This window comes from Uloborus diversus, chromosome 10, assembly GCF_026930045.1.
Source record: "Uloborus diversus isolate 005 chromosome 10, Udiv.v.3.1, whole genome shotgun sequence".
In the NCBI taxonomy this organism is placed as follows: Eukaryota; Metazoa; Arthropoda; class Arachnida; order Araneae; family Uloboridae; genus Uloborus; species Uloborus diversus.
Window position 1 is genome coordinate 67,301,268 of NC_072740.1, and position 16,277 is coordinate 67,317,544.

A 16,277-nucleotide genomic window follows, 5' to 3' on the forward strand; every position below is an offset into this window, starting at 1 on the left:
ATTTTACAAAAAAAAAAAAAAAAAAAAAAAAACTTTGTCTCAGCATTCACAGTGGTGGTTTTATTTTGTTTCATGCTTTTTTTATGTATATATTCTAACGTTTTATAATCTTTTAAATTTGAAAACTATTTTCAACTCTTTCAAACAAACAAAACAATATGACTATAGTTTTTGACTTTAACTATACCTTTTTGATTCAGTTTTGAATTCTCCCAAAATAATCTAAAGCAGACCTGTCTTTCGATGTATCCATTATAAAGAAAAGTTTTAAAAGATTGGTTGGTAACACGTTTTAAATACTATAATACAATGGTTGATGTGACTATTCAATATATTTTAAAACGTTGCGAATTTTTGATAAATAATGAAGAAGAAATCACGAGCATTCTGTAAAGAAATGTGCATAGAAAATTAAAAATAGGACACTAGTTATTGAGCGAGAGAGCCTTTGACCAAAAGTATTTTTTTTTTTCCACCTAGCAATCTGGCATGATATATCCAGTAGTGTTAAGAAAATATTGACAATGATCTAGTTTTTATTCTGCGGTATTGTTTTGAGAGGATGATTCGATGAGCTCAGTGAAAGAAATGGCAAAAGATCAGAATTCTTTAAGAGCTTCAAAGAAACAAAAATATAATAGAAGCTTCTTAAGAAAATAGTAGTATCAAAAGAGTGTTGTGGTAGAAAAACAAGGGGTGAATGTTGAAAATTAACTTCCAAAATTTTTTTTTCTTGAAGGCATTGCTTATTATCAAAATATAGGGTGGTTAAAATTAAACTGACGTTACCCAAAGGCTCGTAGCTTTGTTTCCACTGAATATATTCGAATGGAATTTCAAATGTATGTTATGCAGATTACGGTAAACGAGATTAGAGCAGCAAAAAAAAAAAAAAAAAGGAAAAAAATGTTGAAGTTTAGCCACCACGTGGAGCTTTTCCAAATGTAAAAATAAATAGTATAAAAGTTCGGAAATCAAAGAAAAATTATTATTTTACGTATTTACATAGTTTTTGCTTTTTTTTTTACTTCTTGGTAACAAATATGCCAAAAAAACGCAACACCCACATTTTTTATTTTCTCATCCGCGGGTGGATAAGCACGGAGTGTTTACGGAAAAGGGATTTGATAATCGTAAAGTGCTTCATGATTAATGAGCATTCTTTCTTATTCAGAAGCATGTTCAGTCACTACTGACGAACAATCTCTTTGAACAATTACATTAGCTACACATTTACCTAGATAATATACAAAAAAAAATTTATAAATCCGCAATAACAATACACTGTAAAAAAATTCCGAAACGTTACTGGTTATTTCCGTGGAACGTTTCGTGATTTCAGAGGTTTTCACCTATTTCCTCAAAAAATCAAGTATCTTCGCAAAAAAGTTTCCTGAATTCCTAAAAGAAGCACGAATGCAGACCTTGCACTGGTGTGAAAAAATATTTTTTGCTACCAGTTTTAAATATTGACGGAGCGTGTTTATTAAGTGTATCGGTTTTAGATTGTTTACGGCCCGTCCAGATTGACTAAGCTTCCAATGGGAGCAAATAAGTCACTGGATAGCTACAGCTTTCCGAGGCAGGAATTGCAGGCAAGGAATATGCCTGGTTCTTGCTTGCAAGTTTCGCGTAGCGTGGCCGTGGTTGCTTTAATACTTCTGGAGCTTTCTTGGTAAATCAGGAAGGTTCTAATCAAATAAATTAAGCCTATTTAATTTTTCTAGAAGGTTCACGACTGGCTTTAATAGGGGAGATTTCTTAATATTTCAGAAAGGTTACTGACTTTTATCAGAAAACGTTCCTGGTTTTTGTAAGATATGCTACTGACTGAAATTGGGCACATCAGCTGCCTATTATTTTCCAGGAACGTTTCTGAATCGTTTTTACAGTGTATGAGCACACGAGTAATTAGGAGTTCATCGTAATCATTTGCACTAACCTCTTTTATGGATCGTCCTGCGAAGTATCGTATCATTTATAGTTAAATGTGTTTTTAATCGAGCTTTTTTTTTTAAACTCAAATTATATCTTTAACAAATTACTCGTCTCGGACTATAATCATCTCTAAATCATCAGCGTTAAACATCGCCGGATTAATATCGAAACAACTAGCCCCAAGAAGGGGCAAGTTCTTCCTTTTCGACTTTCGGTCGTTATAAAAATAAATTATGAAAAAAAACCTTACGAAATACTACTGAAAAAAACAGGTCGTTATATCATAAGGACATATATTACTCTATTTTAATCTCAGAATAATAACTCTAGAACTATGTTTCCCTGACAAATTTTGAGCTTGTTTGAAAAAACGGATCCTTCTAGCCTTTTTCTCCCCAAAATGTTTTGGCACGTACCTGTAAATTACGCCTTTTTAAATAATAGAGTAGAAAGTTTGATTATCAATGATTTTTGTTTCAGTGTTAAATACAGAAGCTTAACGCTTAGCCCGTAACTGAGTTCATAGTTAGTGCTTACGTAATCCAACGCTTACGTTAATATAATTCTGTCCACTCACTCCTCCAGTGCATGGAGCTAAATCTCAGAAACAAGCTAATCATTGCGTGACATAGACATCTGAGCCAATGTAACTAAACTAGTGCAAAACCGTAGCTTTAATGTCTGCGAGTGAGCTCAAAGACATGCTAAAGTGCAGATTGACATGTATGATCTTGAATAAATAAACGAAATTAACAGAGAAATTGTGTAAGAGATAGAACTCTAGGGACAAGTTTAAGCGTGCGCAGATGTGTTTGAATTTAAGTAAATGTGTAGTTAATGCTAATATATTAGGCCTGTGTTATATATCTTCTATGGGAATTAATATTTCTGTGTTAAGCGTTCTGTCAGATTTAAATCTGACAGAAAATTGGGCCTCCCCCGTTTCTAAGGTAATCTTCATGAAAATATACGCAACAATTTCGCTCTTACTTATCGTGATTCAGTATAACCGTATTTATTCAAAAACCATAAATCGTTACCACTAGGGCAATTTTTACTGTTGTTGAAAATATTCAATAGCATCTTTGTTACAAAAATATTTCGCTTACAATGCGTTGCTTTTGGAGGATTATACTTTTTAACGGGCTTGAGACTTTTTCAATGGTAAACACTTGGAGAAAAACAGATGTTTTGTCCCTTTGATGGTATTCACTAACTTTTATTCAATTCCACGTGTACTTTGTTGCCTATAAAAATTGTGAATTTCTGTCTCGGGTACCTGGATATGGGGGGAACAGTGAGACAAAAATGACTATTTATTTACCTCTCTCTCTCTCCTCTCTCACTCTCTCTCTCTCCTCTCTCTCTCTCTCTCTCTCTCTCTCTCTCTCTCTCTCTCTCTCTCTCTCTCTATAATATATATATAATATATATATATATATATATATATATATATATATATATATATATATATATACTATGAGGGATGTTCAGAAAGTATCGAGATTAAATTTGTTATGCAAAAACATACATATATAAAAAGGTTTTGAGTCAATCTCTTTCGAAATATGCTCCATTAACACTAACACACTTTGTCCAACGATGTTTCCAATCCTCAAAACCTTTCTGGAACTCAGACCTTTGGGATGGCCTGAAGCTGCTGCGTCGAGTTCTATTTTATGGTTTCAATGTCCTGAAACCGGTGTCCTTTTAAGGTGTTCTTGATATTGGGAAAGAGGGAAAAATCTGGAGGTGACATGTCCGGCGAGTAGGGAGGATGTGCTACCTGGGTTGTTCCTTGTTTTGTCAGGAACCTCTGCAGAAGATTGCTGGAATGCGCTCGAGCGCCGTTATGATGATCTTAAAAATTTATCTGTGCCTTTAGCAGACTTTAACTTGTTCATCATTAAAAATTTATCGCTCAACCATGCTCTCAACTAAATGCTAAAATAGACGAAATTGGAGATGTCTTAATGACATTTAAAGAAAACTCTTCACGACTAAAAATGGCTTTAGCTGATGATTTTAAAATTCGAAAATTAATTTTGAAAGGAATTCTAAGAAGAAAAGAAGCAATTATCTGGAATATCATGGACGTGTTAATTGTTTCAATGAATGTAATGATATATACAATTTAGTTACAAAAGAATAAAGAAATTAAGAGGAATTGAAGATAGTGCTAATGAAACGTCAAATGCTGATTCATATGTAAATGGAGAAGAGGAAACGAAAGTGTGTCTAAATCATATGAAAGCGTTAGAAGCTTTAGAAACTAATTCATGAATATTAGCAATTAAATGTATACTTTTCTTACTTGCATGAACTCGAAAGAACTATTTTTGGGATTCATCGGCAAAATAAACATATATTATGGATTATTTTAAAAGAAAATAAATTATTAATAATTGCGCTACACTTTTATTTCCTTTAAACATAGTAGTTACGGTAAAGTAATATCCAAACGATTATTACTATCAACCAATTTTCTATAAAATTGGTCTTCAATATATTTTTATTCATGCTCTCACTTGAATGTTGCTTTTTTAGACTTTCGAATAATCTTTTTAATATGAGTCTTTTTCATTTATGCACGTTTTTCTCCTAATCTCTTGGATCGGCGCATAACTGAGAGTTCATTGTAATTTGAATACAATAGGTATGAAACGGAAAGATTTATTCGATATTATTAGGCTATAATATTTATAAATGCATTTAAGCATACTTATTTTGCTGGTGCAGGGCTTTCAACACTTGTTTTGCTATTAATTGCATTAACATGTTAGGTGTGGTTAAATTTAATTTAACATATAATTATTGCACTTTTACTGTAAAAACTCAATATCAACTCTCGATAACTCGAAGACGCAAGGGACTTGCTAAAACCGTCGATTTATTAGAAGTTTCCCTCCCATATTAAAACGTAAGAATATTTACGTTTTTGTCCAGAAATGTATGATTGATAAATTTTAACGATAATAATTTAGAATAAAAAGAGTTATTAGTACATTACAAAACTATATTCACAGAAAATACATTTTATTCACTTACTTTAAAAGATGAAGCTATCTTTGTCTACTTGCAATTTTCCTTTTCTTTATCGGACTTCAGTCATTCAGTTTGTTAATAAATCGACTTTCTGTTTCAAGCTAAGGTATTCAGTTTTAAGTTTTAAAACATTCTAAGTAAACGCCTTACAACCAAATCTAAATCCTGAAGTCTGAATTGGAAAGCAGTGCTGCCATATTTTCGGGATAGCAAAAAACAAAAAATTTTTAGAAAATAGCCCGAGATAGTACAAGATCGCCCAATTTCTCTTGATCACACGACTTTCGAACATTATTCTGTAGCCCAAACATAGCCAGCTGCTACTTAATAAAGTTTTAGATCGCTAGACGTAGCAAAATGTAGCCCAATCGGCTACTTTGCGCTTAATCTGGAAATACTGTACCGATTGCTCCTCAACGTCTAGAGGAAAAGGACATAGCGCAGACGATAGTCTCGCAGAATCTGATAGGGGAGGGGGGAGGAAGAGAGAAATATCGTTAAGTTACATGCAATGCACCAGCCAGCCCGGTTATGACATACGTAAAGTGATGTTTTGTTCTTATTAAAACTTCTTACTTGAGTTGCACTGTAGTATTCCGTAAATAAATTCCTTTCTCATGCAAACTGATTAATCAAAGCACCATGTCAAAAGAAAAGTTTAAAAAAAAATCCGTATTTTTTTCGCTGGGTTTTTACGCATGGAATAAAACAAAACTTCCATAAGAGCTTCGAATTAAAAGTTGTTATCTGCGAGATATTGAGACAACTTAGCGTTGGAAAACACTGTTAATTTTGGGGTGCAGTGAAAACTTCGAGATAAGGGAATATTTGAGTTGTAAGATTTCGAGTAATCGAGAGTTGACTGTTACAAAACAAGTCAAAATACAAAATATAAACATGAATCTTTATGTGGAAGACCAGCTCCTTACTTAACAATTAAAAAAAAATATATATATATATATATATATATATATATATATATATATTTATATATCAAGTTTTATTTGAAATATAATGTATTAAGCTCTTTAATGACCTTTACTAAGTTTAAACTCGGTGTCGTTTGAATTTAGTATTTGTCTGCGTAGCCCTGAAGCAATTTGGAAGGTATTTTGATCTTAAATAGTTCCGCTATATTTAATACTGCATTCGCACTGCACTGATAAAATTCGCAATTCTATAATTCTTCTTTATATCTTCATGAATCTATCCAATTCTTATTTTTAAAGAAAGCGCAACGCTATCCCAGAAAATACGATCTCTTCGCCTCTTTCTGATGACAGAAAACATTCCATTTTGCTCCAGAACTTCCTCCTTCGTTCCCTTTTTCCTTATTATTAATCTTTCTCCTGTTCTGTTTATTGAAGAGCCTTAGACTCAAACGTCAAAAAGCTTCTGTTCGCGAACATTATTAAACGAGAACCTTTCACTCTAGAGCAGTAATTTGTGATGTCATAGTTCTGTGTGGCATGGAAAAGGGATCAATGGAAAAAGAGCTATTCTAAAAGATTTTTTTTTATCTCCCACGTATTTCTTACCTTCCTATTTTGCAGCTCTTTTTGAAGAGATATTTTTAATGATCTTTTATGGAGAATGAGGAATGTTTTTTTTATTATTATTATTTTATTTTTTTTAACAATAAAAATGATTTTTAATTCCTCATTTGTTGAAATCATGAACTATTTTTAGAAAACTTTTATGATCTTTCAAAGAAGCAGATGATTGCCATTAAGTGAAATAAATGAAACATTGACGAAAATTATATAATGTAAAATATGGAGTAGTTGTCAGTTAGCAACGAATGTTTGTATTTGATTGCTACAAAATGTTTCAACGTTTTTAATAAAACTGTAAATGAATATGCATTTAAAAAAATAAAAAAAAAATAATAATAAAAAAACATAAAAAAAAACAGATAAAAACTAGAAAAAAACCAGACAAAATAGCTTTCAAAGAATTGCTGAAAGGGGGTTGGGGTGGGGAGAATTTGTAAGTTTTGCCCATTATCAAGACATGCAGATCTTCTAAGGACTTACTGATACAATTCTCAATCACATTACGACGCAAAATGAATAACTATGCAGCATTTGATCAACCTAAATATAATGTATAAAATATGTATTTAAAGAGATAGCCCATTGAGTTAAAGTGTGATAGCAAACTGTTTTTCTGTTTTTACTAGTTTGTTTTATTTTAGCTTTCCAGGCTATGTTTAGCTAAGAGTCTGTTTTTTTTTAATTGGCTTAGACCATGATGAACGTTTTCAGAAAATTGTCTTGAGTTTCTACATATTAACTTTGAGGTTAATACTATTAACCTCAAAGTATTTGAAATACATTATTCTGACAAAAATAAATCGATAAACAAGCCTTTTTAATATTAAAATAGGAATATTTTTATGTTCCTTTAAAATATATATTTTGAATGCAATTTTGCTTCCTTAACTTTTAACTGATTCCTTTATTTTCTTTCAAAAACTTATATCATTAAATTGACGTTGATCACTGACTCTTAATCATGGCATTTTTAATTGTAGTCTAATAATACGGGGACGCAATATTATGACATGGTAGTTAGGTTTTTTTTTTTTTTTTTTTTTTTTTTTTTAACAATCTAAGAGTTCAGAAAAGTTATCAAAACTTAGTTAAGAAATGTGTATTTTTTTAATTTAAGTAATTAACTTATTTTTAATGCTCATTGCTCTGAAATTTGCTACAGACATAACTTTTATTGAATAATAAATCTAGATTCATTCGCTCGCATACATTTATACGATGACGTTGAAATTTATGAAGACATTTATAAACAGTTTGTTTAAATCTGTTACGCTAACAAGACCATTTTTCTATGGGCAATCAATCGAAAATTTTAATAGTTTTCTTTTTTTCCCTCATTTTATTTGGAGTTTATAAAGAAAAAGCTATAAGTTTCATTTCCATAAAATTTGGTATTATTTTGTGCTATGTGCTGTAATTAGTAAACATTTTGATTAATGTCTGGCACATTTATTTTTCCTAGCAAATACATTTTATGTCATTATCATTATCATTATCATTATTATTATTATTATTATAGAAAATACGCTTACTATTAATAAAAAAATGTTTTTGAACAATTTATTTTGAACAGTGAATAAAGTAGTTTGGATATTATTTTGAAGAAATACTTTCACCTTTAGTTTAATACATTTAACTATAGTGCATCCTCCTTTAGTATTGCATCGAACATGATGATTAAAAAATATAAACCAATGGAAAATGAAAATTATTTTTATTGCAATATATTGTTCAAATAACAATCACTTTCAAGTCAGGTAATGATTGTGGTTTATTTTCTTTGCTGATAACAGAAGATCAATCAAAAGTAAATATTGTACACATTTCACATTTAAGAACACAAGTTCCATTTTTAGTAGATATTAACTTATTTCAACTTTTTTTGTTCTTATTATCATCGAAATTCGAACTTTCTTAAATGTCGAATAAATGTGCTCGGTTTTCCTGATACACACTTCCGAGGGGGGGGGGGTGTTAGCTTTCAGGCAGGTGAAAAATCAATCTGAAATACAATGCTCATAACAGATCCTAATATTGTGAAAAAAATCAAACAATAAAGAGAAAAAAAAACAACCTAAGAAGCATTGTCTTATTACTCTATTTCTTCGAAAATAAAATGAAATGGGAAAGTGGATTTTTTTCTTGTCTCAAAACTCCATCTTTTCGAAATATTTTCTATTAGCTATATAGGATACCACACAGAAAAACAAAACGAATGACATTTCGACATCATTTCCTTCCCATCATATCGTCTACTGGATACAACATCTTATTTCCTCCTGAAAATTCCAAGATCTAGGATCTTGTTTTTTTGTATTTTACCTTTTAAATGAGTTACTGATAGTAACATATTTAATGCGTTTCATCGAAATTCCAAAAGAAAAAAAACTGAAATATTCCTTTTATACGTAGATTGTAAACATGCTTTTCAAAGTTCTATAGATCTCATTCTATTTCTACCTGAAAACCTTTTTTTCCTCTTTTGCTTAAGCTTAAGAAATATGTATCAATAGTGGTATTGTGTATGATATTATTGGTTATTTTTAAAAATATTTTTTGTTCTGGTAATTCCTAAGCTCAGTATATAAATAAGTATTATCTTGGTATTGCTCATTTGTTATGTATTTTTATTCAAAAAAAAAAGTTATGTTTACTTTTGGGTTGTAATTACTCAAATGAGGGATTTTTAAGAAAAGTTTCCGATACTTTTGAGAAAACATGTATGATTTGATACAAGCGTGACTGCATGAACTGACCTTAAACCTTTATTCGCATGCGCCAGTCGCTGGCCAGCAACGATTGACGTAAAAAGTACGAGTAACTGCCAACTTGCCATTAAAGGATGAAGTTTAAAGTTACATAAAAAGTAAATGGAGTGATAAACTAGAAAAACCAAAACACTTCTTAAAATAAAATAACATATTCCTTATTCACGGAAAAGTGTTTAAAACTTACTTCTATTGATGGATGATTGGCAATAGGTAAGGGAACACGGGATTGCGTCAACAGCCAGTCACTGCATGAACAATTATTCTAATACGCGGGATACTCTATTATCCGGGATCAAAAAGACAAATCACTACGGTATAGTACACTGGGCAGCCCAGTGGCTTAGTGGTACCGCTTCGCGCTTCCACGCCACAGGTCCGGGTTCTATCCGCGGGGCGAACATGGTCAACTCAGCCGTTCATTCGTTCACTGGGTCGATAAAATGAGTACCAAGTGTGCTTGGGAACTAAATTTTTCAATTAAATATTATTTAAAACATTTAAATTGTCCAGACGTTTACTCTCTCAAAATTCAAGTTTATTTCATCTAAAATAATAATAAGAAACAATTATAATTTCGATATCTTACGTTTGCTTTAAATATGCAGATTGAAGAAGATATGCCTATATATATATATATATATTAGGGTGGGCCGAAAAAACTTTTTTTGGAAATCTGTTTTTGGATAGTGCGGAAAAGTTGCTATATGGGCCTGTTATTACCCATAAAAAATTTCGCTAAATTTGTTTAATATTTAGCCGGCGCTATTTGAGCTTGAAAAACTGAAAAAAGGGCAAAAATGCACTTTTTTTTAAAGGGGGTTGGGTCAAAAGTAAAAGTTTGAAGCTAGTTTCAGCAAGCATTAGAAGTATCTGTCAGAGAATTAGTTGAAATCAACAAAGACTTTTATACATTTCGCAGAATATTTAGCTACGCTCCTTTAAGACTAAAACATGGGAAAAATGAAAAAAACATTAAAGTAGTATCGAAATAAGTAAATAGTGAAATGTTACGCAATACGTTACTTAGAAAAAACAGTGAAAATTCAATCAATTTTATGCGACATTTGTACGCCAATTTTTAAAAATGCACACAGTCAAATAAAAAATAGTTACATAAGATGCTATTTTTTTAATCTTCGGTTCCAATTGTTTCTCCTGGATAATAAACGGTGCTCAACTGCTTCTATTATTCCTAAGATTATTTTATAACTATTTTATATATGTTTGACAAATAGAGCCCTTGAGTATTAAAAAAATGTAAATCCTCTGAAGTCCTTTAAACTGACTAATGAATTGAACGCAAATATTCTTCTTTTTCTCAAGCCATTTCTTCCTCTCGACTTGACGACCTACTTAAGAGACGAAACCCTCTGACAGGAAATGCTGTAATTCTACACCTCCACAGCTGGGAGTTAAGCAATTAAAGGGGTCCTCTCTTGTATCCAATGTCCATCTTTGGACATTTTTGATGGCCAAATGTCTTCAAAAGGCATTTGGTCATCAAAGATTAGCATCTGAAGCAAATGTAGCACTGATAGAAGAACCAGGTAGCAAGTACATCGGTCATTTATCACTAACAGTTGGTGAAAGTGCAAAAGAAATTTCGCAAGGTATTAGAGGCTTTGCAAAAAAAAGTATAATATGAGCTTGCTTAACTTATCGGTTATTGGATGCGACGGAACAAATGTAAATACGGGATGGAAAGGTGGAGTAATTTGTTTACTTGAGACATATCTCAAAAGACCTTTACAGTGGAACATATGTCTGCTGCATACTAATGAGTTGCCTCTGAGGCATCTTATTCTGGAATTGGACGGTTGCACAAAGGGGCCACATTCATATTCTGGAACTATCGGACAACTTCTTAGAGATTGTGAAAAAAATCCGGTGGTCAAATTTGATAAAATGGACTGCAATCTTCTGGTTTTGAACATAGAAGATATAAAAAATTTAAGTACTGAACAACAACATTTGTATAGAATCTGTCTTGCCATAAAAGATGGTACTTGTCCTTCTAGCGTGGCTGACCGTAACCCAGGCAAACTCAGTCATGCGTGATGGCTGACAACTGCAAACCGTTTGTTACGCTTGTATATAGGCACACCAACACCATCAGAAAATCTTACAATGCTAGTAAAGTATGTTATGTTAGTTTATGCTCCAATGTGGTTTGAAATCACCGACCCCGAACAACTACTGTTGACAGGGTTGTTTGACTCAAGGAAATACATTCGGGAATTAGCTGTTAGGAGCATTCTGAACTCTAGAAATAAGACGAAGAGCTCGGATGGTGTACGATTTTGTAAGCGTCCTAAACTCAATTTTGAAGCCGGTGATTATGTTGATTTAGTTGATTGGGCCAAATGTGTTGTAACAGAGCCATCTCTTACAATGCATCTAAAAGACCAACAATTGAAAGAAATGTGCAAAGAACAGCCTACAGAGTTCACTTTCGAGAAATTTCCCTGTCACACGCAAGCTGTGGAACGTTGTGTGAAACTAATAACCGAAACTACAATAAAAGTTCCTGTTTAAACAGCACGAGAAGGATACATTCGTACCAAACTTCAAGCTAGGAAAGAACTTCCATTTTTGATAACAAGAGACGATATTATTCCAAAAAATAATATTCATTATGCATGAGGTATTATAAATCAAATTTTAAGATCTCTTTTTTAAAATTTCATTATCTCTATATGTAATTCTAGAAAATGTATGATACTATTGCGTGATAATAATTACTATGATTATTAGTGCTATTTAATTAATTTCTATGATTTAGTTTTGAAAAATAATTTTCACGTTGGTTTTTAAAGAAATTCGATATTTTTTCATTTTTTCTCCAATTTTTGATGTCGGAAAGGAGCTGTTAAATGCTCATTAAAATCAATGAAACATTTTATGGGCTCGAACTGGCTCATTATATAACATTTTCGGTGCATTCCAGCAAAATATTTGGAATTTAGTTTAAAAAAAAAATTTCGACAAAAATTCATTTTTCTCTTTTTTTTTCGTTTTTTCAGTGTCAAATAGCGCCGGCTAGATATTTTTTAATATCCAAGAAATTTTTTGTGAGTGCTAACTAGCTCACTACGCAACTTTTGCGCGCTATCCAAAAATTGATTTCGAAAAAAAAAAATTTTCGGCTTATTTCGGCCCACCCTAATATATATATATATATATATATATATATATATATATATATATATACACTTAACCACTCGTGACTGTATTTTAATACGAAGTCTAACAGGTTAGCACTGTAGTACCGCCAACGAAGCCAAAAATAAAAATTTGCCCTTATGACGGTTTTAGACTAAATGAACGATATTTGCCACTCCTGAAATTGTGCTCGGTTTGACGTTTTAACCAACACATGATTAAAACTTACATAATAATCCGGAAACTTCAAAAAATATAATTTCCCATAGACACAACTTCAACACAATTATATGTTATGTTTTACAATCTTGCAGCAGTTAATCTAATAAAATTGTGTTAACATTGTGATTTGTACTTGTTTTAGGAACGTATCAGCGATTATCATTGAGCTTTGAACTGAAGAGAAATATTGGATATTTCATCTTCCAAACATATTTGCCGTCCATACTTATAGTTATGTTGTCTTGGGTATCTTTTTGGATAAATCACGAAGCTACATCAGCTCGCGTCGCTCTTGGTAAGTCAATGCCTTTTTACTATTAATGTCAAAGTAATTGAAGTTGCTGCTAGTTGATTATTGTTGTGCAAGTAGGATATGTTTTTTTCTGAGCATTTTTAATGCTTCACGATTTTTCCTCGAAGAACCTTGTCATGTATTCCTGTTATATAATCGTTTATTTATCTGTTAAAAATATAGAAGAAAACAAACATTTGAAGAAATTCTCCCAATAATATCAAATGTTTCCGGTTGTATTAAACCTTAATATTGCTGGGGAGTATTGATAGGGTTGCAAGAAAACTCATCCACTAGAACTATTTTTAGTGTCATTTGTTTAAAAAATGTCAATGTATCAAACATCCAATACCTCTTTTGTTTTTCAAAACGCGCTTTTACGTAGCCAAACTAGCTCAACATGAGGTCCAAAAATTCTGAGAAAATTTTCGTTCAAATAAATATTATTAAATAACAAATATATTATTGCGACATTAAAAAAAAAATCTTCTGCTAATAATAAGGATTAAAATTTTTTTCTTGTTGAAAGAATACCTAATTTTAACAGAAATAAATATGATTGGAGCAAAATACTTTACAATTACGATGTTGTAATACTAACGTAATTGATTTTATTTCGAGAAGTTTAATTTCGATCATTTGTCAACGGCGAGAAAGAAATATTAATGCGAACCTTTTGTAAAATTACACTACACGGTTACATTGTGTAATAAAAAATAGATATTTTTCCAAACTATTTCAATTAAATAAAAATAAGTAACTAAATGGAAGCAAAAACTATTGATAGTAGATCAGTGATTATGTTTATTTAAAGCGTTATTAATAGAACATAGCACTTAAATGAAAGTAAAGAATATGTATTCCCGGATTGAAATAAAAAAAGATGTGATTCCTGAACATGACAAAAAGATTTTTATTCATGTTCAGAAAGTAAACCTATGAGCTTTATCTTAATTTTAGAGGTACTTGCGATATAAACTACCAATCACAAACAGAATGATAAATTTATATAAAAATGAATTTTGCATCGATTAAACTAAAAATACTACGAATAGGTCAAACAAATACATAACAGAGACTATACTTTGAAATACCTTTAACTGCGTGTTTAGTGATGCAAATCTTAATATCCTATGTTACTGAAATCAGTCTGGAGTTAAATCTTTTAGAGGAAAAATACACATAAATATCGTTTTCACGAAGTAATAAAAGCTTATAAACGATAAAATGGCTAGAGTTATGATCTAAGCACGCTTTTTCTACGTTTTCCCTTTAAACTCGTATAAAATTTCTCTTACAACACACATGCTTAAAACTAAAGCAAATATTTCACCCAAGTAGACCCTCTGCGTTCCTCAAAAATTCTATTTTTATTCTAATCATTCTTTGAAAAAGACAAAATTTAATACGTTCATAGTTTTATAGCGGAAATAAAGCCATAAACTGGAATCAAGAGTCTAGCATGGTCATAAAACTAAGAAACGGTTTGTCTATTCCAGGTATAACCACAGTGTTGACCATGACCACCATAAGCACTGGAGTGCGTTCGTCGCTTCCTCGTATTTCTTACGTCAAAGCTATCGATATTTACCTAGTGATGTGTTTCGTGTTTGTTTTTGCTGCGCTGCTGGAGTATGCTGCAGTGAATTACACTTACTGGGGCGCAAGAGCGAAGAAGAAAACAAAGAAAGATAACAAATCCAACGATACGGTATGCCCGGTATGTATGTAGGAATATTCCTGAATCGTATGTGGTTTGCTCTTGATTAAGTAGATGAGTGCAAAACATATTTTGAATAACCACTAGCATGAGGGAAATTCAATGGTACTAGATGTGTCATTATTGAACAAAGAAACCCATAATGACTCCAAATATGTTAAATGATGATAATGTGTTTATGATTCCTCTTTGTTTTATTGCACGAACTTTATTAAGAATATAAATTCTACGACAATAAATAATAAAAAAAATGTCTAGTAAAACATAACTTAAAGAATTTATTTTGCTCAGTAAGAGACGTATCTCAAATGATACGTCCGTCAGCGAGCCAAACAAATACAGTTTATATATTGTTTCTGAAAATCTTCAAAATTTAATAATATTACGCAAATTTCGAGTCCATGCTCTTTATAAAACTTATACAATGAAACAGGAATCTAAGATTTTTAGAGTCTTTGATAAGCAGTGTTTCTTTCAGGCATCTCTCTGGGGGGGGGGAGTGCCCCCCAGAGGGGGGTGGGGGAGGAATCAGCTTCTGTGGCCTCCATTTTGTCACTGTCGATGGAAAGTCGCTCGCTGGCAACAAACTGCAAAAGCATGTTTTCCTCTGGAAAAATATGTTTAATTAATTAACGAACAAGATATGTTTCCCCCTTTTATTACCCTCTCTCGTTTGTTGTTCATTTATTGCTGTTGTAATAGGGATGGGGTGATTGGCGAACTATGTTATCTAAAGAGTTTGGATAAAAAATAATGAGACTGAGCTGTGTTCTCAGAGTTAATTGCAGATATAATAACTCACACCTAAAATTTCGCAAAATAAAACCATTGGCTTATCACACACTTACACCAGCGCGTCTTCTAGGTTTTGAAGGCTACTTTATAGCCTGCTTTCAGAATGTCTCTTACAAGTCTTGTACCAGTGCTTTCACGGCCTCCAGAGCTCCATAGTGATGCCCTTTTAGTGATGTTTTCATCTTCGGGAATCGAAAGAGGTATGCTAGGGCTAAATAGTGGCTGTTGGCGGGCTGGAGAAACTTAGAGATACCATTATTGACCAGGAAGTCTTGGAGGATGAAGTAGGTTTTTCCAGCAATATTCAAGTTTTCAGCTATGATGCTGTGAACTGTCATTTTTTTAAGTTCAACTTCATCTGCAATCATTCTCACACTTAACCTGCGCGGCGATCCGAATTAAGCACAACACGCTCATGATCCACATTTGTGTCCGTTTTGCTGGTTAACTGACACCCTGTTTGAGATTCCTCCTCGACGTTATCCCAGTCATCTTTGAAACACTTGTGCCACCGAAACACAAGCGCCTTTGACAGACAATTATCTCCGTACACTTGCTTACAAGTCTCTAAAGTCTCTGAGGCCGGTTTACCAAGTTCCACTCAAAACTTAATAGCGTAACGCTGCTCAAACGTTCTCTGCATTTTGGAACTGGAACCGACGTTAGCAACAGAGGTACACTCTAACGACGATTCTGCCCGAACAAAGACTTCCTGGCGACTGCTGACCGGAGTGAATGAAACCAGTAACACACACGAACGACCTAACCAGTTTGTG

General features: G+C 32.3%; 1 protein-coding gene across 1 annotated transcript in view; it reads left to right on the forward strand.

Moving 5' to 3' along the window:
- LOC129231228 (gamma-aminobutyric acid receptor subunit beta-like) overlaps positions 1-16,277 on the forward strand; it is a 100,604-nt gene that overhangs the window by 73,511 nt on the left and 10,816 nt on the right. Inside the window, exons 7-8 of the mRNA XM_054865491.1 lie at positions 12,837-12,989; positions 14,486-14,706. Coding sequence (XP_054721466.1) covers positions 12,837-12,989; positions 14,486-14,706 — 374 coding nt within the window. The remainder of the gene's footprint in view (positions 1-12,836; positions 12,990-14,485; positions 14,707-16,277) is intronic.